General features: G+C 44.4%; 1 protein-coding gene across 2 annotated transcripts in view; it reads left to right on the top strand.

Annotated features, from left to right (window-relative positions):
- The first annotated feature begins 222 nt into the window (after window positions 1-222).
- Window positions 223-19,541, top strand: part of SLC9A7 (solute carrier family 9 member A7) — a 128,184-nt gene continuing 108,865 nt past the window's right edge. Inside the window, exon 1 of one of the 2 annotated variants that reach the window (XM_073353345.2) lies at window positions 223-596. In XM_073353345.2, coding sequence (XP_073209446.1) covers window positions 350-596 — 247 coding nt within the window. In that variant the 5' untranslated portion in view covers window positions 223-349. The remainder of the gene's footprint in view (window positions 597-19,541) is intronic. The other variant, XM_073353354.2, reaches the window with a different exon arrangement.

Below are 19,541 nucleotides of genomic sequence, written 5' to 3'. Positions count from 1 at the left end.
GCTGACTCTCACCCTGCCGGCGGCAGGGTGATTCCCAGGCTGCTCCTGCGGAGCACCACGGCATCAGGCGGGCGAGCTCCGACCCAACGCGAGGGCTCTGCCGCCCACTCCGTGGGGACTGGGGCCTCAGGAGGCGGGGAGGAGGCCTGCGCCTTTAAGAGGCTGGGCAGGGGAGGGGGCGGCTGGCTGGCTGGCGGCGTCTCCCGGGTGCGCGGGGGGATCCTGCGCACTGGAGCTGCGCCCTGCTTGACAGGCTGCGCGCAGGCGGCGGCGGCGGCAGCAGCAGCCGCCCAGGGCTCTCGGGCAGCCGGGATCAGCCGCGGCGCGGAGGGGGCGGCGGCTTCCAGCCATGCAGCTCGCCGTGCGCTCCGGGCTGCTGCTCCTGCTGCGGGCCCGCGGGCTGCGGGCCGGGGAGCGGAGCAGCAGCGCCATGGAGGAGATCGCCACGGAGAAGGAGGCGGAGGAGAGTCACCGGCAGGACAGCGTGAGCCTCCTGACCTTCATCCTGCTGCTCACCCTCACCATCCTCACCATCTGGCTCTTCAAGCACCGCCGGGTGCGCTTCCTCCACGAGACCGGCCTGGCCATGATCTATGGTGAGCGGGAGCCGCGCAGCCGGGGGTGCTGCCCCCGCCGGTCCAGGGTACGCCGGCTGGGGAGGGGGCGCGGTTCCTGTGCTCTCCGCGGCGGTCCGAGCCAGGGGCCGGGGGGATGACCCGGGCTGTGGGGGAGGAGCCCCCTCCCCCCCGCTCCTTTTCGCTTTCCTTTCCCCGTGTAAACGCGCGTGCCCGTGAGCTCCGCGACCGCACCGCTTGTAACGAGACGCCGGCTCGAGTAGTGTCTCTGACCCTCTTTCCTTTTGACTTGTCTCTTTATTGCTAGGCCCTCGGGCGATCCGGCTGCGCTCCCCCCTCCCTGGCCCGCCCGCCGACAACGGGGTGTGTGTGTGTGTGTGATGGATTGGACGGGACCCTCCTTCAGTTCTGATTTCCCATGAAATGGGCTCAGGCCGTGATTGGTCGGTGTGAGGGAAGCGGAGTAGCCAGGTGTTTCGGTGCCACTCTGCGCTGAGGGGTTCAGTCGCGCAGTGATGGGTGGCGGAGGGAGCCTTCCACAATAACATGGGGTGTGTGTGTGTGTGTGTGTGTGGAGCGGGGGGGGGTGTTGCTCTTGTCTGTTCCTCTCTGCTCCTTTCTCAAACGTGCTGTTTTATTCTGATGAAGAAGGCAGACATCCTCCAACATGCATGTGGTTGGGCTCTGTTTTTTACACCGCGCTTCCTTGTTGTCAAACGACTAGGAGACCCAGGAATGTGAAAAAATAAAACCAAATAAGAGTGAGCTGCCTTTTATGGTAAGTGACAAGTCCTGTAAAATTCATGTCAGGCCAATAAAGCCCCCTCTTGCATAATTTGTCTTTGGTGACAGTTTTTCAGGCAGCTTAGCTTGGGGACTTGCTCTGGACCATAGCAAAGAAGAAAACACCCATTATGCCTGTGAGTTCATATGTGGGGTATAGTATCCAAGATGAACAGTTTTCCCCCCATTATGTATATTTGGGGTAGCTGTGCTCTGTACCACTTGCATGGTTGTATTATGTCATTAGAGTGTTCAACACGAAAAGGGCTCTGGCTTTTCAACCAATTTCTCTGATTTTAGGAAGCTAGTTTGATAAGATGATTTATTCTATATTTCTTGTGCTATGTGCACACAGATCATCTCCATCATTACTCTGAAATATAACTTAAACAGTGCTGCCATGGTGAGTATTTCACAAGATGAAAAGAAGCATCATTAAATGTTCATGCACTCTGTCCTGGTAACTGACTGCCAAAGAACTGCTATTTTGTTGTCTCTGGCACCCAGTACTTGTTGGCTACCAATTGATTACAATGGAATTAGATACCAGGAAACGTTCACACAGTGCATCTTAAACCCTCTTGGTTGAATAGGCAGTGAAACAAACAGAGCATGTTCTTTTTTCTTTAAAAAAAAATCCATCTGTAGGACAAAAATAAACGACACAGCAGAACAGATGTTCACACCTGCACTCTGTGTAGCTGTTAGTTCAGATCTGCTTAGTCCCACAGTCTGCTATAATTAATGAGTGGTGCAGGAGCCTGCAGGTAAACCTGTGCTGATGGTTTTTACACACACACACACACACACACAGACACACACACACACACACAGAGAATTCTTAAACACTTAGTTACTCAGAGAACATAAACAATTTTGACCATAAGATATCATCAATTTTAAAAATGACTTGTCTGTCTGTGTTTGGTAACTCTATTACTGCTAGTGGAACTTCTTTTCTTTCATTAGGTAGACCAGCTCTTGCATCATAATGTAAAACACCTACTTGAAATTTGCATTTACTAACTTATCCTAAGATCTGATCACTTGTTAAAACAATGGAACTTTCCTCTGTTGATGATTTTCTTAACCCATCCCAGTCTCTTCTTACTCACTGATCTCTTGCTGCATTGCTGTGCATTTCATTTTACACACACGCACTGCTGCAAACTTAAAGGTTAAAAAGATTGGCGAATTATCTACTAGCATAGAACTACTTAGCACTCGAATAACACTTTGGAGGTGTAAAGCACAGTACAAACATTAATTAGAAAGGAAAGATTACGATCATATCATGCATGTTACTTTGTTACTGCCTTAATGTAGTCATCTTCAGAATTGCTTCAGGTGGGAGTATTTAAAAACAGCACAGTATTCTAGACTTAAGTGGTTTTTTTTTTTCTTTTCATTGTATATGAAAGTTTTATTTACATCAAGGGCTTAAAAATACCTATTGATAGTGGTGTGCGTTTACTACACTTCTAAAATACGCACACCTTTTTTTTTTTAATAGGTCACCAAGGGTATTTGAATGTATCATGCTTACCTCTTGAGATGCTTTTTGACACAAAATGTGAAATACTTAAATTGGAAAAATCTTGGATTTTAATTAAATGCAATAAATTTACTGTAACTTTTAGGCCTTGATACTTAAGATGGTTCCCTAGCTTCTGATCTTTGACAGAAAAGTGAAATTTCTATATTCATAAATCTCAGGAAATATGGTATTATAGGCTTTCTTGTTATGAATGCAAAAAATGTCAGGGGAAATGTCAAAACATTTAGTTACTACATGATCCTGGTGCTTGAGGAAAATGTGGCTATTGTTACAATTATTACATGTTTTCAAACAGCAACTCTTAAAAGTTTTAGTATTTGGAATGCATAGATGAGCCTCTTTGTTCCAAGATTATAATATATGATGTGCTTGCTTTAGAACACCCTCTTGCCATGACACAGCAGACCTCTGAGGAGAAATATTTAAATGAGTTTGCCGCTTTTTTTTGCAGATGTTAAAGTCTTCATGCCAGTAAAGCTATGTCAGGGTCTGTCTCACATTATTTAAAAATATTGAAGGCTTCCTCTAGAACAAAGCAAGCTAGATTTGTTACGTTTCTGATATTACAGCACATGTACTATATCAAAATTACATCATTCATATAGCAGTTTCTTTCTTCCTTTTGCACAAACGTTCATACGAAGAATGGTGGCTAAGCTGAGAGGCATTTGGTAAAAGATGATACTTGGGTACTTAAGGAATATAAAACAAAACACAAGCGAATCTATATATGTATATAAAATTTGATATCCTCTCCTCCATTGTCATGTACTGCTTTACACACACAGTCATTGGAGAGCTTACAGTCTAGGAAACCAAATATCTAACAGAGTTCTGATTCTGACTTGGATTTCTGGGTGTCACTGCGATATAAACATATAATATCAAATGAACCATAAAGATGCATGTGACTCTCTTTTCAGCATAGATTCTAAACAATGCATAATAGATAATAATAGTACTATGTGCACTAACTTTTGGTTCAAGACAAGATAGGGTCCCCATCAAATTTAATTTCAGTAAGGAAGGAAGCACTCCAAAGTCCCAGGTGGCTGTACAAGAGTAGTTGCTTAAGATATCTAAGTACATTTATAAAAGAAGCAGATTTGCATTCTCTAACACTGAGTTACTTTTTCACTCATAGAAAAACTGACCTCCAGACTGTTGGTCATAATTTTTGGTTATGCTTCAAAGAACAAGTTTGTCCACAAGAGCTGAGCTCTTGGAGGTCTGTATAAAATCTATGTCTGATAAGGCCACGGCCATGCCTGGATTTGCCCTTTTATCATAACTTTACATTATTGGCTGACTTGATTCCAGAATACCAAGAGCCATTGTGTAGTCCTATAACACTTATAAATTCCCTGCTCTCTCACAACTGCCTCAATGGCAGCTGTTGCCACTTGCCTATCTGTAATAGGTTCTGATTAAATATGCGCTCTAAAAACTTTGTATTGTTGTGATATGAAGTAGAATTTGAGGTTTCATACTTCATGCTGTAAGCCATATTTTTCATAACCTGTTATTAATTAGTTATTAAAGAAACTCAAAAACAGTGTCTTCAAAACCAAGCATTAGTTATTAATTCCTCTGAAGGTTCAAAGCATATAGAACAAAAGGTGAAAACTATCAAAGACCTTTATGTGTCAAATTTGCACCATAATATTTCCTTGCCAGATTTGGAAAGTTCTTCTCAGCCCAGCTAACCCCCGTGTCTGGTTGGTAGAAGCAGATGGTCCTGCTTGTCACCTGCTCTTTCTGTGTCTTGGTGTGGTCCTGTCAGCTCTCCCTGGCTCTCTGGGAAGCCTCTGGCCACTCATTCAACCCCTTCCCTTGTCTAGGCCCAGTGTTCTTTAGTGGTTTATCATTCCCTTTAATTTTGCTCTTCTCAGCCTTGGCAAAACAGCTATGTCACCTGGTGCTGAGGAGTTGCTTCTTCATGGCTATGAATCTAGCTGTTGTGTGTGTTGGTATGTTACACCTTTATGCTGTCTTTCCTGCTTGGTTCCTTTAACAACCCTTTTGATCTAACTCCAGAGGATGTAACCCATTGTAAACAAACCCACAGAGACATATACCGTAATAATAAGAAAATACAAATATTTCCCTATTTTCATACGTATAATTTATAATCTTACTTAAGATTAAGCAATATGTGTTGAATCCTGGACATCTCCCACAAGTACTGGAGGTCTTCTTTGACAGGCTTTGAAAAATACTCTAACAATGTGCATTACATTTAATTTCAGATGGCTAATAGATGTTGTTAATCAATTACAGTTCTACAATTACACCTGTAGCCTTTCTGCCAGGTGACATGGGCAGCAACAAGGGTCAGGTTCAATATCTAGGGCAGTGATACTCAGACCTCAGTGGTTCAGGAGCCAAATAACCAATCAGCATTACCCAAAAGAGCCACAGTAGTGTGACTTCATGGTTTCATTTCCTGTCATATAATTTAGACATATATAAAATAAATATTTCCGGTCGTACAGTTTAAATTATTCTTACAGTAAAATGACTATTATTTACCAACTACAATTGGTTAATAACAAAGCAGAATCATCCTGATTGGTTAATAACTTAGGTTAATAAAAATCACAATGTTTTAATGTCGTGCTGCAGAGAGATGCAGGGGACCCATTAAAGAGTCACTTGCGGCTCACACGCCTCAGTCCAAGTATGACTGAGCTAGGGTTTCCTCTTAATGATACAAAACAGAACTGGCTTGAGCGCACATGCAGTGATGTGGGAAAACATAATACCACATCTGGCAGCCTCTAAGAGGCAATACTTCCCCTCTTGCAAGCACTAAGTCTGTGTATAACAAAAGAGAACTTTTAATAAAAGGGAAAGGGAACCAAGCATTAGTTTGGGAAAACACCATAACCACATTCAAAAGCATGTGACCATAAGCAAACCTGACCCCACAATGCGTTGGGCACTGTCCTTTGCCTCAGTTTCCCACCTTTTGGTGGGAAAGTCCGATGAATGAATGTTTCTTTAACACATCACTCCCCTCTCCCTCTGCTGCATCCTTGGTTAGCCAAGACCTGAGTTTAGAGGTGTGTTTGCAGGGGTTCCCCTCCCATCCCAGAAAGGGTGTGTGTGTGTGTGTGGGGGGGGTGTCGTTGAGCAATGTCTCTCTGGTCACTGCATGCCTTTGCAAGTGGCTATTTACCGCTGCTATCACTGCTTTTTTCTGCTGCTGTTGGTTGCGTGCTGCTGCTGTTGGATGCTTGCTGCAACTTCTGTGATGTTGTGTTCTGAGGTTCTACCGCTGAACCCAGATCTTTAGTGATTTTTGCTCTTCATGATTTCACTGGTTTCAGAGAACCTCACTGCTAGGACAACCTCTGCATCGTCTTTCCTTTCATCATTGTCTAAGACATAGCCCCTTGACCTGCTTATCAGTGATTCAGCTCTGGTAATCACTGAACAGAAACAATGGCTCTCAATTGAGTCTAATTAGCTCTGTCTTTAAACAGTGGAGTGGGGAAGGTCAAATAGTATCTAGGACTCTTTGGACAGAGGCCACTCTACCAGGTAGGAACACCTGTGCCCACCCTCACTCGCCTTCACTGGGTGTGGCATCCCTACACCCTGCTTACAAGTAAGGTTCAGATTAGGGTGACCCCCTCAATCAAGGCTGGCTAAGTACAGTTCTGCTGCCCTTTACTCATACAATACGGATAACAACATTTCATAACCCCTGCACTCAGTGCTAAAGTGCTTTGCAGCGCAACACCAGCCAAAAGTGATCATTTTGGCAAAGAAGCTCCATCATACTATGTATATAGGAAGAGTAGGTGTGTCAATGCAAACACGGTCTGTTCCTGAAGTCTTTCCCCCCTGCTCATCACTAGATGTGGTAGAGCTCATGCAGACCCTGCTTACACATCTCCTAAATTACAAGCAGGGCTCCGTGTTTGTCATGGAAATTAAGGATCCATGACTTCCTGCGACCTCTGTGACTTCTGCAGCGGCCAGTGTGGTTGACCGACGTGGCTGGCCCTGGGGACTGCCTGAGTAGCGGACCCGGGGTGGCTGGAGCAGCCGCTGGCCCCCCTGGGCCTCTTTTTTTTTTTTTTTTTTTTTCCCCTCACCAGGGGCGACTGGAGCTGCCACTGGCCACCTGGGGCTCCCCCCCACAGCAGCTGGTACTGTGTGCCCCCCAGGGCTCCCCCTCCCCAATATGTACCTCCCTCAACCCCCTGATTCAATCAGGGGTATTTACAGTATATGTCATGGACAGGTCATGGGTTGGGATTTTTTCTTTCTTGCTCGTGACCTGTCCATGACTTTTACTAAAAATACCCATGATTAAATCGTAGCCTTAATGATAAGCCCTTTGGGGCAGGCAATGCCATTTAGTACGTGGTATGTAAAATGCAGAACACAATTGGGCACTGACCTTTTTGAGGCATCTAGGTGCTAACACAATATAAATGTTCAGTAATTGTGTAAGACCCACTTCTTCAGCTGCCCTGCCTGTGGTACTGCTCTTGAAGTCAATGAAAGTACCATGTATGGAGCAGGTACAGAAGCAGGTCCTCCCTGACACAAGCGTACAAACTTGCGATAGCAGTTGGGGTGGTGGAAGTTCATTTTTCTTGACGTTGATCTGAGTCCTGCATTTGATGCATACTGACCAATATATTTCCTGATAAAGATCACCGTTATAACTTAATTGATCTCTGTCCATATTGTTGTCATAAGACATTTATTTGGATTTCTTTTATTGATTGTAGCTTTCAAACCCCACTAATGTTGCTTCCTCCCTGTGAATCCCTTCAAATATCTCTTGTGGAGCAATCTAGGTAATAAGACCCTTTGCTATACCATTACTTGAAAGCAACACTCCCTGTGAGTAATGTAAAACAGGACATTTATTTACTGAGAGTATCAAATGTACAGAAACAACGTACAAGAAAAATGGAAACCAATGTCAAATTAACAAATGTGCAAATTTTACCTTCCTGATGTCTGACTACAGAAAAGAGAAATTTTTCAGTTCCCCAACTATCTCAGATAAATGTGTGGCTAAAATTTCAAACTTAGGTTCCTAAAGTTAGGCTCCTAAATCCCTATTGTAAATGTGAAAGAAGGGCTTATTTCTGTTTTCCCACCACAGCGCTCAGTGTGACAAGATTGACCTTCAGACACGGTGGAAATAACATCAGGAATCTCCATGTTGCTGTCAAAATCAATGGGTGTTGCAGGTGCTTAAACAACTGTGTTAAAAGGCTACGTTTAATTAAGTGTTTAAATACAGATTTAGGAGCATAACTTTAGCCACCCTAGTTTTGAAAACGTGATGCTCTCTTTAGCAGCCTGGGCCTTCTGCATATTGTTAAGCCACATAGTTTCAGATCAGCCTGCTTGCCCAAAAGGAACTGTGGTGCTCAGATTTTCAATTGTCCATCCTCAGTTTGCTCTCTGAGCTGAAGGTCAAACCCAGTCACAGGCCAGTCCGATGTTTTGAGAGAGACTCAATCATCTTATCGCTGTCACAAGCCTTCTTCCCCATTTCCAAACTGTCCTGCAGACAGTGTGGAGAAATGCAGCCAGATAGCTATGATAAAATGTCTGTTGAGACCAACTCTGTCACAGTGGGCACTATGGTGACTCAGTTTTATTAGCAATGAGCATAGGGTATGGCTTGACTTTTGTTTTTGGAAGTTTCCATTTCAAACAAGGTGTTTGATCAGACCGTGCCAAATATTATAACTATGTTCTGATCTGTGTGTGCGGGGGGAAGCCTTTACTCAATGAATTATGTTCTACATGTCTTTATGAAATTTGTCTTTTCTATATGGGAAGACTCCTTTGGGCGAAGTGTTACAACTGTTAAAAGAGATTTAATATTCATTTTTTTAAAGACTGGGCTATCAAACTATTAATTGTGAAAACACCTCTTGAAAGTGATGAAGGGGGAAGGGAATCCATTTCATCTGGCTTACACCTGACAAGGTTGGAAAAAGTGACCTTTGAAGTTTAGGAAAGGCTTTAGGCACTCTTTCTTCTTCTTCTTCTTCTTCCAAAAATAGCTATTGATTTTGGTGCCACAATTTTTGGGTGCCCAACATGAAAGGATCTGAGACACAGTGGGTGGGTGCTCTGCCCTTTCTGAAAATCAGGCCACTTTAAGGTGTCTTGTGTTGGACACCCAAAATCATGAGTTGCATTTGACAGTCTGTGTCTCGGTCTCCGCTCACTAGGCAAAAGGAACTCAAAGCTGCAGCAGCATGGGATACAGAGCTTGAAATTGGGAAATATAGTAGTGGGTATGTAGCAGCCATTATAGAGACAAAGTGGGTATGGCAATATCTCTTTTTTTATTGGACAGACTTCTGTTGGTGACAGAGATAAGCTTTCAAACTGCACACCTGAAGAAGAGCTCTGTCTAGCTTGAAATTTTTTTTCTTTCACTACCCAAAGTTGGTCCAGTAAGATATTCCCTCACGCTCCTTGTCTGTCTAATGTCCTGGGACCAACACGGCTGCAACAACGCTATTAGCCATTACGTCATTCCTCTTTCTTGTTAATGAGGGCTTTTGTTACCTTCACACACGGCCTCAGGAATAATATCCACTGATGTCCTCTTGAGAATTAGACGGAAAAGAAACTCTGCCTTAAGAGCCAGCTGGATTGATACATAAAAATGTAGAAATGTAGGACTAGAAGGAACCTCGAGAGGTCATCTACTCCAGTCTCCTGCACTGAGGCAGAACTAGGTACTATCTAGGCCAGGGGCGGGCAACCTTTTTGGCCAGATGGCCACATCAGGTTTCAGAAATTGTATGGAGGGCTGGTTAGGGGAGGCTGTATCAGGCTGTGGCAAAGACACCCCCCCACACTTCTGCCCCATCCAACCCCCACCCCCCGTTCCCTGATAGCCCCCCAGGATCCCTGCCCCATCCACACAGACCCCTGTCCCCTGACTGCTACTGGAACCCCTGCCCCTGACTGCCCTCCACCTCCCCATCCAACATCCCCCCCTCCTTCCTGACTGCTCCCCCGGGACCCCTGCCCCCATTCAACTCTCCCCCGCCACCGTTCCCCGCCCTCTGACCGCCCCGGCCCCGTCCACACCCCTGCCCTGTGACCACCACCCCATATTCTCCTGCCCTCTATCCAACCCTCCCTGCCCCCTTACCGCGCAGTACAGAGCACCGGCGGCTGGCAGCGCTACAACCATGCCGCCCAGAGCGTTGCCCGGCTACCCAGAGCATTGTGCTGGTGTAGTGTAGTAAATTGCTACCAGTAGCACATTCCTACAGAGAGCAGTTTAATACACTACACTGCCAGCATGGCGTGCTGAGGCAGTGGGGGAGGGGCCAGGAGCGAGCCTCCCGGGCCAGGAGCTCAGGGGGCTGGGCCGGATGTGGCCCACGGGCCGTAGTTTGCCCACCTCTGATCTAGGCCATCCTTGGCTGGTGTTTGTCCAACTGTTCTTAAAAACCTCTGGTGACCGAGATTCCACAACCTCCCTGGGTAATTTGTTCCAGTGCTTAACTACCCTTTCAGTTAGGTTAGACATTAGGAAAAGCTTCCTAACTCTTCCTTGCTGCAATTTAAGCCAATTCCTTCTTGTCCTGTCCTTAGTAGATAAGGAGAACAATTTATCACCCTCCTATTTATCGCAACCGTAGACATACTTGAAAACTGTTATCATGTCCCCCATCAATGTTCTCTATTCTAGATTAAACAAATGCATTTTTTCAATTTTTCCTTGTATATTTTGGAGACCTTTAATAATTTTTGTTGCTCTCATCTGGACTTTCTCCAATTTGTCCACAGCTTTCCTGAAGTGTGGTGCCCAGAACTGGACACAATACTCCAGCTGAGACGTTATCAGTGCTGAGTGGAGTGGAAGAATTACTCCTCATGTCTTGGTTAGCACGCCTCTGCTAATATATCCCAGAATGATGGGGTTTTTTTGTTTGTTTTGTTTGTTTGGTTTTTTTTTTTTGCAACAGTATTATATTGTTGACTTATATTTAGTTAGTGATCCACTGTTAACCCCGAGATACTTTTCCACAATAATCCTTCCTAGGCAGTCATTTCCCACTTTGTATTTGTGCATTTGATTATTCCTTCCTAAGTGTAGTACTTTGCATTTGTCCTTATTGAATTTCATCCTATTTATTTCAGACCATTTCTCCAGTTTGTCAAGATAATTTTTAATTCTAATCATGTCCTCCAAAGCGCTTGCAACCCCTCCTAACGTGGTTGTCATAAATATAAAGGGAAGGGTAAACCCCTTTGAAATCCCTCCTGGCCAGGGGAAAGCTCCTCTCACCTGTAAAGGGTTAAGAAGCTAAAGGTAACCTCACTGGCACCTGACCAAAATGACCAATGAGGAGACAGGTTTCAGAGTAACAGCCGTGTTAGTCTGTATTCGCAAAAAGAAAAGGAGTACTTGTGGCACCTTAGAGACTAACCAATTTATTTGAGCATGAGCTTTCGTGAGCTACAGCTCACTTCAAGATACTTTCAAAAGCTGGGAGGAGGGAGAGAAACAAAGGGTCTGTGTGTCTGTCTATATTCTGTCTTTGCCGGGGATAGACCAGGAATGGAGTCTTAGAACTTTTAGTAAGTAATCTAGCTAGGTATGTGTTGGATTATGATTTCTTTAAATGGCTGAGAAAAGAACTGTGCTGAATAGAATAACTATTTCTGTCTGTATCTTTTTTGTAACTTAAGGTTTTGCCTAGAGGGGTTCTCTATGTTTTGAATCTAATTACTCTGTAAGGTATCTACCATCCTGATTTTACAGGGGGATTTCTTTATTTCTATTTACTTCTATTTTTATTAAAAGTCTTCTTGTAAGAAAACTGAATGCTTTTTTCATTGTTCTCAGATCCAAGGGTCTGGGTCTGTAGTCACCTAGGTAAATTGGTGAGGCTTTTTACCAAACCTTGTCCAGGAAGTGGGGTGCAAGGTTTTGGGAAGTATTTTGGGGGGAAAGACGTGTCCAAACAGCTCTTCCCCAGTAACCAGTATTAGTTTGGTGGTGGTAGCGGCCAATCCAAGGACAAAGGGTGGAATATTTTGTACCTTGGGGAAGTTTTGACCTAAGCTGGTAAAGATAAGCTTAGGAGGTTTTTCACGCGGGTTCCCACATCTGTACCCTAGAGTTCAGAGTGGGGGAGGAACCTTGACAGTGGTATAATCCACAAACTTTATAAATGTACTCTCTATGCTGTCATCCCAATTATTTATGAAGATCTTGAATAAAACCGGATGAGGATTGATCCCTGTGGGACCCCACTTAATATGCTCTTCCAGCTTGACTGAGAACCACTGATAACCATTTTCCAACTGGTTGCACCCACTTTATAGTAGGTTTGTCTAGGCTACATTGCCTTAAGTTGTTTACCAGAAGGTCACGTGAAACCGTATCAAAAGCTCTACTAAAGTCAAGATACAGCACATCTGCTTTCCCACAAAGGCTTGTTACCCCATCAAAGAAAGATATTAGGTTGGTTTGACATGGTCTGTTCTTGACAAATCCATGCTGACTGTTACTTACCACCTTATTGTCTTCTCGGTGCTTACAAATTGACTGTTTGATTATTTGTTCTGTTTATCTTTCTGGGTAATGAAGTTAAGATGTCTGGTCTGTAATTCCTTGGGTTGTCCTTATTCCCCCTTTTACAGACCGGTACTATATTGCCCTTTCCAGTCCTCTGGGATCTATCCTGTCCTCCATTAGTTCTGAAAGATAATTGCTAGTTCCCTAAGTATTCTAGGATGTACTTTGACAGGCCCTCTTGACTTGAAGACATCAAATTTGTCTAAGTAATTCTTAATTTATTCTTTCCCTTTAGTAGCCTCAGATCCTACTCCATTTACACTGATGTTCTCTAAGTTAGTTGTCCGATAACTGTTAACTTTTTCTCGTGAAAACTGAAACAAAATAGGCATTTAACACTTCAGCCATTGCCACGTTTTCTGTTGTTGTCTTTCCCTCCTCATTGAGTAACAGGCTTATCCTGTCCTTGGTCTTCCTGTTGCTTCTAATTTATTTATAAAGTGTTTTCTTGTTACCATTCGTGTTCCTAGCTAATTTAATCTTGTTCTGTGCCTTGGCCTTTCTAGTTTTGTCCCTGCATACTTGTGGTGGTGGTGGTGTTTTTAATATTCATCCTTTGTAATTCGACCTAGTTTCCACTTTTTGAATGACTCTTTTTTGAGTTTCTTGTCCTTGAAGAGCTCCCTGTTAAGCCAGGGTAGTCTCTTAGATAGGAAGTATGGTTTTGTATACATTGGGATAGTTTGCTCTTGTGCTTTTAATCTCTCTTAAAAACCTATCAACTCTCCTGAATTCTTTTTTTCCCATAGACTTGCTTCCCATGGGATCTTACCTATCCATTCTCTGAGTTTGCTGAAGTCTCCCTTCTTGAAGTCCACGGTCTTTATTCTGCTGTTTTCCATCCTACCATTCCTTAGAATCATGAACTCATCATTTCATGATCACTTTCATCCAAGCTGCCTTCCACCTTCAAATTCTTAACCAGTTCCTCCCTATTGGTCCAAATCAAGTCCAGAATAGCTTCTCTCTTAGATTTTGTCCACCTTCTGTGATTAAAAAGTTGTCTCCAATGCTTTCCAAGAACTTGTTAGATATGGATGGAAGCACTGGAATGGGTTACCTAGGGAGGTGGTGGAACCTCCATCCTTAGAGGTTTTTAAGGCCCGGGTTGACAATCATCCCAGCCCAGGGTTTAGCTGGTGTTGGTCCTGCTTTGAGCAGGGGGTTGGACTAGATGACCTCCTGAGGTCTCTTCCAACCCTAATATTCTATGATTCTATAATCTGTGCCCTGCTGTATTATTTTCCCAACAGATGTTTGGGTAGTTGAAGTCCCCCCCTTACCACCAAGTCCTGTGTTTTGGATTATTTTGTTAGTAGTTTAAAAACCTGTTTCTTCTCACAGGTGGAGAACAAGTGTTCATGTTGCCAGTGGTAAGCCTTCAGACATTATATGTATCAAGGCATGGTTGCCACCTGTTTTTATAGATGGTAATTGAAATCTAATAGGAATTCTCTTAGCTGGCCATGCTGACAAATGTGTATACAATAACTTACAATCAGGTCTCTGTTTGTGCTACTGAGCGATTTCCTTCAGCCCTTTCTGACTGAATTTGGATGTGCTCTTTCCAATTAGGTTAGTAAAAGGCTTATCTATGCTGGTTAAAGTTCCTCTAGCTCCACCTGGAATTTCTGGATGTTTCTTCTGTACTAGGGGCGGGCAAACTTTTTGGCCTGAGGGCCGCCTCAAGTTTCTGAAACTGTATGGAGGGCCAGTTTCGGGGAGGCACAACCTCCCCTAACAGCCAGGCGTGGCCCGGCCCCCGACTCCTATTCAACCCCCCCCCTACTTCTCACCCCCTGACCGGGGGCCCCCCCAGGACTCTTGCCCCATCCAACCCACCCTGTTCCCTGAGTGCCCCCCCCCGGGACCACTGCCCCCTGCCACCCCATCCAACCTCCCCCTTCCTAATTGCACCCCTGCCCCATCCAACCACCCCTTCTCTTTGACTGTCCCTGGACCTCCAACCCCCCCTCCTTCCTGACTGCCCCCCCAGGACCCTGGCCCCCATTCAACCCCCCTGTTCCCCACCCTCTGACCACCCCAGCCCCTGACCACCCCCTGAATTCCCCTGCCTTCTATCCAACCCCCTCCCCTGCTCCCTGCCCCCTTACCGCGCTGCCTGGAGCACCGGTGGCTGGCGGCACAGCTGCACCAGGACAGGCAGCCATGCCGTGCAGCACAGAGCACAGAACTGCAGCTCTGCAGCTGTGCTGCAGAGGAGGAGTAATAGTGGGGGAGGGGCCCAGGGCTAGCCTCTGGGCTCAAGAGCTCAGGGGCTGGGCAGGATGGTCCCGCAGGCCACCGTAGTTTGCCCACCTCTGTTCTATACTATGCACTTAAAAAAATTTATATGATGATCAAGTGATAGGCAGGTTGGGGAATCCTAGCACTTCCCAATCAATTTCTTTCTCCACATAAGCATTAGGGTGGGGTTTTCAAAAGTGCCTAAGTGACTTGGAAAGTCAATAAGACTTGTTACCTCTAAGTCATCTAGGCACTCTTCAAACTCCTACTCTTAATCTGGATTCTGAGTTTATCAGTGTAGCCATATTTAACTCAGATATTTTTCCCCCCTCCTTGAGATGGTATGGCATCAGTACTGGGAGGATGAGAAACAAGTCATTTAGTTTAAGAAGAACATTCATCTTGAGGAAAAAACAATGAGGAGTCCTTGTGGCACTTTAGAGACTAACTAATTTATTTATCCCATCTTTTCATGTGCTGTGTATTTATATCTGCTACTGTATTTTCCACTCCATGCATCTGATGAAGTGGGTTCTAGCTCATGAAAGTTTATGCCCAAATAAATGTTAGTCTCTAAGGTGCCACAAGGACTCCTTGCAGAGGTGAAAGTAAGCTGGTCCAGTCCGGCATACTGGCAAGAGCCAGTACGCCGTGCTGGACTGGAGCGGCTTCCCCAGCAGTGATTTAAGGGCCCAGGACTCCCTGCAGTGGCAGGAGCACCGGGCCCTTTAAATCACCTCTGGAGCTCCGGCAGCGGGGCTTGGGCGGCGCTTTTAAAGGGCCCGGGGCTCCCCACAGTGGTAGGATGCCCGGGCCCTTTAAAGCACTGCCAGAGCCCGCCTGTTGGAGCCAGGCTTAGGTGGGGATTTAAAGGACCCGGTGCTCCTGCCACTGCGGGGAGCCCAAAGCCCTTTAAAGCACCTCCAGAACTCCGGCAGCCGGGCTCCAGCAGGGATTTAAAATGCCCAGAGCTCTGCCGGAGCCCTGGGCCCTTTAATTCACCCCTGAGCCCCGGGGCTCCCAGCTGCCTCTGCAGCTGGTAGCTCCGGGGTGATTTAAAGGCCCCAGGGCTCCCAGCCAGAGTCCTCGTTTTTGCTGATACAGACTAACACGGCTACCACTCTGAAACTGTTTGTCTTGAGGGTATTTTTATTAGTTATGCTAAAAGCTGCTAAATATTTCATACATATCAGACCTTTTCAGATTTTTTTTCTACCAGAAAATGGGTAATTTAGCTCATACTCATTGGCTTTTGGGGTTTTTTTCAGTAGAAGGTGACTGCAGAATGTAATAAACTAGATGTGCAAGAATATAATAAAAATGATAACATTTCTTCTTCATGCACCAAAATTGGATAATTCACTTTACCTTAGAAAAGCCTAAAGCTCCCTAAAAGCTGGGGTGGAAGAAATTGGTTTTATGAGGAAAGAATAATTGTGGGTGAGGAGTGGAAAATGTAATAAGACTAATTGTGCTCTTTAGCCAGGAGAGTTGTCTCGTTGCCCCGGAAATCCCAAACCTTAATTCTCAAATGTGTGGGCTTTTTTTGTTTTCTTCCTGTTAAATGTCTCAAACTCTTCTGGGTAAGGTCACTGCTTGCTCAGCCTTCAGATCTCTCAAGACCCATCTCTGGTGAAATGTCTGTAAGAAATCGGTCAGCTAATAATGGTTTGAAGGGCCAATGGGGATATTTGGAACTTCTTACACTTATGAGAACTACAATGTGCATAAAAACTGTGTATTTATTTGATTGCATCTCTTACCTCCCTCTTGTTGTTTTAGAGTATAAGCTATTTGGGAAGAAGCTTGTATTAATGCCTGTACCATACCTTCATAATGGAGCCACGAGCCTGAATAGGGCCTCTGTGTGCTACCAAAACCATCTGGGAGATATGTAGTTCCATGGGCAGTTAATGTCAGAAAGGAGTCATTTGATTTGTAAAAATCTACAGAATCCTAATTTCAATGGTGTCACCCTCTGCGGTGGGGTGGGGGTAGGAGAGGAGGGGACTCACTACTCCCAGTTCCAGGTCTTTTGGTTGGTGGAAATTTTCTTAATATAGTGAGGTCGGAAATGGATCAAGTTAGATATCATTAGAAAGCCATTTCTCCCACGAACACAAAGGTACCAAACATGACAGACCTAAAGCAATTCTGTAGATATAGAAGTCGAGAAAATGTTTAAAAATCAACATTTTTGTAAATTATACTTTAAACACTGGCTTGTCAGACATGCAGCCCTCACAAAATTGTATGGTGGCCCTCAACTGACAGTACTGTGTTATCATTTAATCCTTGGAACATGATACCTGCCTATTTTTTTTTAATGTTACAGATTATATAAATGGAAGGAGTGCTTCAAGCTGATTTGCTATTATTGCAGGGGGCGGGGAAGAAGTGTTTCAGTGGTATTGATTATCAGCTTCGTTTACTTTGCTGAAAGAATTGTAATGAGGAACTGGTTAAGACATCAGCATCTAGTCAAAAATTAGTGGAGTCCCATCTTCAGATGGTATGCACATCGTTCCATAACATACACTATATAATATAATTAATTACAATCCCAAAGTAGGAGTGGCTGAAGGTCGCTAAAAGTGTGTGGGGGGCACCAGTGCCAGAACTGAGGTCCTGCCTTTCCTGCACCGCCCCTTCCCTTCTTGATCCTCTCCGCCCTCTCCCTCTCATCACTCGCCCTCTTGGTGGGGCCATGGCCCCCTGACACACACATACCCCTGTCCCAAAGTAATTTATTACAAAATCTATGTTTTTAATTTGGTCTTGATCATTTTTTTGGTATCAATGGGGAGATGAAGAGTAGACTAGTAGCTGAATTTTTGAAGAATACCACTGCGAATGACCTGGTTAAACATGGTGCTCAGTGGCACCTTACATGCAAAAGAAGTAAATTCCTAAACTGAATTTGGCAAAGTTGGAGAAGAATTACAGTGAGCATCAGGAAAAAGTTGAAGATGCCAGGACAAGTGCTAACTATGGGCAAGAATTGCCTTGTACTAAGATGCATGGCACACATTTCAAGATGAACACCTGCTTCTTTTGCGGTGGGATGGAAGACCAAACACACCTATTTAAGCACAGTTTCAGCAGGTGAGACAGGTGAGAAACTGTATGAAGTAGTCACTCTTAGTGAGGACATTGTATGGAAAGTAAACTGGGTGCATTGACCCAAAAGATGCCCGCACGTTGACTTTGCATATCATAGTGAGTGCTGCATTAAGAATGTACATAATGTAAGTAAAAGGAATAGAAACCAATGCAGATTTTTACTCCTGCAAACTGCAACTCAGCTGAAGTTCATAAATTGCCTCACAGAAGCTCTAATGATGAAAAGGTGGTGGGGATAGGTGATTCAGAGGCTAAATATAGAGAAATATGTGCTTTAAATGGAATTGAAGAGCTTTAAATGGCATTGAAGAGCCAAATGCTTAGCAGAAAGGCGCTTAGAATGTGTATTGAAGATGAACTGTGGGATATGGATATTGTTTGTAGCAATCCACAGAAGTGAATCACAGCACATATTCTTAAAAACTGCAAGAGATGTGGCGCTATCAAAAGTGGAAGAAAATACTGATGTCAATAGTAACATGAAGATTTGGTTTGCGAAGTCCTTTTAGTGTAGCAGCCATAGATGTTATGGCCGAGGCACAAGCTCTTGACAACCCAGAAACTTAACACCTGCTGAGATTTGACTGAACGCCTCATATGAGGCTACAAAAAAAATACTAAACCTATGACTAAATCCACCTTTTGTTTGATGTATATGCAGCGGAATCAATTAAAAGTATTAACAGGAAAGAGACTCTGTGGTTTTGGTCCAATATACATTCGTTGACTCCATGAACATCTCCAGCGTCACAATGAAGAAGCCACTGTCTCATATTTACATGAAGGAGAGTTAACCGCATACATTGCAGAGAAAATGCTCCAGCATGCGAAGAATTTTGTCATTTTCATGGTGTAATGAAGCTGCTGCCTCACACGGTTCAGTGAAATTTCTTCTTAGCTCCCGTGAGGAGGCTGACACTGAAACTATCTTGCATGCTATCAGTGTCACAGAGAGATGTGCTACTAAACGCTATAGATTTTTGCATGAGACACAGATGTTCTAATACTCTCTCTAAGATGTTACCCAAGATTTATGCAAGACTCTGTTTTTGTGCCTGCTGCTGTGGAACAGAATTGCTTATACCCTCAGATGTGTTCCTATCACTAGGATCATTAAAAGCTGCCACACTGCCAGGTTTCTGCACCCTTTCAGGATCTGACACTGACGGAAAGTTGGCTGGACAGGCCAAATTATCTGACCTGGAAGGGAATTGATTCAGCCTTCACAAACTCTCTCCTCACTCAGATGATGCTCAGAATGGTGGAGAGACTCACTGATGAGGTCATAAATACACTGAAGGGATTCATATGCCGAATTTATCATTTGAAGACCAACATTATGACACTTGCAGAGCTATGTTGGTGGATGTTGTCCAAGAAGCAGACAAATGGAGAAAAATTGTCACCGACAAAGGGTGCATTTGTACCTGCTATCAAAAGGGCAAATTATCAAGCAATGGAATGACTCCAGGACGATAGAGTGCATCCAAAACTACCCTCCCTGTCAGACATGGATGGATATTGCATGGTGGACTGATCACACAAGTTCTGTGTGAAATACCACATGCTTCCAAGTCAGTCCTCCAGTTAATCAAATGCTCATCTGCAAAGACTAATGCTCACCACTCTACAAATGTTTGGCCAGCAGCCTATC

The sequence above is a fragment of the Lepidochelys kempii genome, chromosome 1 (assembly GCF_965140285.1).
Source record: "Lepidochelys kempii isolate rLepKem1 chromosome 1, rLepKem1.hap1, whole genome shotgun sequence".
NCBI lineage: Eukaryota > Metazoa > Chordata > Testudines > Cheloniidae > Lepidochelys > Lepidochelys kempii.
Note: the sequence above shows the minus strand (reverse complement) of the source record. Positions and strands in the feature narration are given on the sequence as shown.